At 36.3% G+C, this 1,474-nt stretch overlaps 1 protein-coding gene across 5 annotated transcripts in view; it reads right to left on the bottom strand.

Moving 5' to 3' along the window:
* Positions 1-873: 873 nt before the first annotated feature.
* The window catches only part of LOC103151251 (solute carrier family 25 member 45-like), a 3,821-nt gene continuing 3,220 nt past the window's right edge, over positions 874-1,474 (bottom strand). For all 5 annotated transcript variants that reach the window (XM_007571203.2, XM_007571204.2, XM_007571206.2 and 2 more), the window contains exon 6: positions 874-1,236. In XM_007571203.2, the coding sequence (XP_007571265.1) occupies positions 931-1,236 (306 nt within the window). In that variant the 3' untranslated portion in view covers positions 874-930. The remainder of the gene's footprint in view (positions 1,237-1,474) is intronic.

The following is a 1,474-nucleotide window of genomic DNA, read 5'->3' as shown; positions in this document are numbered from 1 at the left end:
ACGTAGGAGACATTAGCATTCTCTTTGGATACCATGGAGATCTTTGATGGTCCGGTGTTTTAAAATTAAATCACCATAAATGCAATTTTCAACATTTCATCACATCACCACCATTAACTTAAAAGGTTTTTCATCTGACGTGATAGACTAACACAATTTATTTGATTTATTTATTCAATTATTTTGAAAATGATCGCAGTATAAAATAACAGATATAAACAAGGAATGCAAAAGACATATTTTTGTACCACAATAATCTTAACGTGCTTGAAAAGGAGTAGGAAGAAGTAAAAAAAATATAAATAATTAATAGCGCCTAAATGTGAAGTGGAAGGGAAATTTCTAAATTTTGTTCAAACAAAAGTATAGAAAGTTTAGTGTGAAATTCTGTTGGGTCGTTGCTTTGTGTGCACTTCAAAAACACAAAATCTTACCAAGTACTTTTGGTCTGTCTAGTGCAAATATCTTAGTGCAGTTGAAATAATACAAAACTAACTTGCAAGTATCTGTTCAGCAAGATATAAGAGTTGTTTTACGTTAATACTTTCTTAATATGGATGAAAAAGTACTAATTCCAATGGCAGATTATCTCACTCTTAACAAGGAAAAATCTATTGTTTTAAGTTAAATAATCCGCCAGTGGAAGAAGTATTGTCAATATTATAGTAGTACTGCAGTACTATCTCCTACCCACACACCAAAGAAGTCACATAACCTCTGACCTGTAATTTAATAATAGACTTTCTGGCCTAACTTTCTACTTTTCTTTGGTCATTTTTGAAAGCCGGCATTGGTCTTGGTTGTTTACTGTCTTATTTGTGCAACATTTGCTCTTGTGGTTGTGTGAGCAGCAAATATGAACCGTATAGGTGTGACTCTTTACAAGTAATTTTTATTTTTATTTTTTAATTATGATGTATTGAACAGTAATTAGATGACTTTGGCCTTCATCCTAGCATACTCTGAGTCATGGTTTCTTGTGTCAGTGAGCTTAGCCTGACCTGGCTCTTCTCCAGTCTCAGTCAGAGCCTTACGAATGAGCTCATAAGGCAGGAAATAGAGTCCATAGCACGGTACGTCCCTCAGAGCCAGAGCTGCCCCTCCTCTGTAGAGACCCCGGACCCCCTCCTGCTGGAGTATGACTGCCACACATTGTACGGGTCCACGGTACCGCTCGGCCGTTGTTTGACCCTGCAGGCGCACCTTCACCAGATCAATCGGGGCACAAACCAGCACCTGGAAGTAAAGGATTTTAAAGGGATAATCCACTCAAATGACTGAAGATGTGATTTGTTGAATGTATTTTTTGGCTCTTTGTCGTCTACTGTCCCATGAGCATCTGCAATGCTTCAGATCACCAAACAAACTTTAATGTCAGTCAAAAAAGAAAATAGTAAGTTATGGTAAGTGAATACAAAATTTACATTTCAAATGATGATTTTGTGTATTAAGACGAAGATATTTCCAAACAAAT

This window comes from Poecilia formosa, unplaced genomic scaffold (assembly GCF_000485575.1).
Source record: "Poecilia formosa unplaced genomic scaffold, Poecilia_formosa-5.1.2 Scaffold276, whole genome shotgun sequence".
Taxonomy (NCBI): Eukaryota; Metazoa; Chordata; class Actinopteri; order Cyprinodontiformes; family Poeciliidae; genus Poecilia; species Poecilia formosa.
This window is presented reverse-complemented; position numbering and strand designations above follow the sequence as displayed.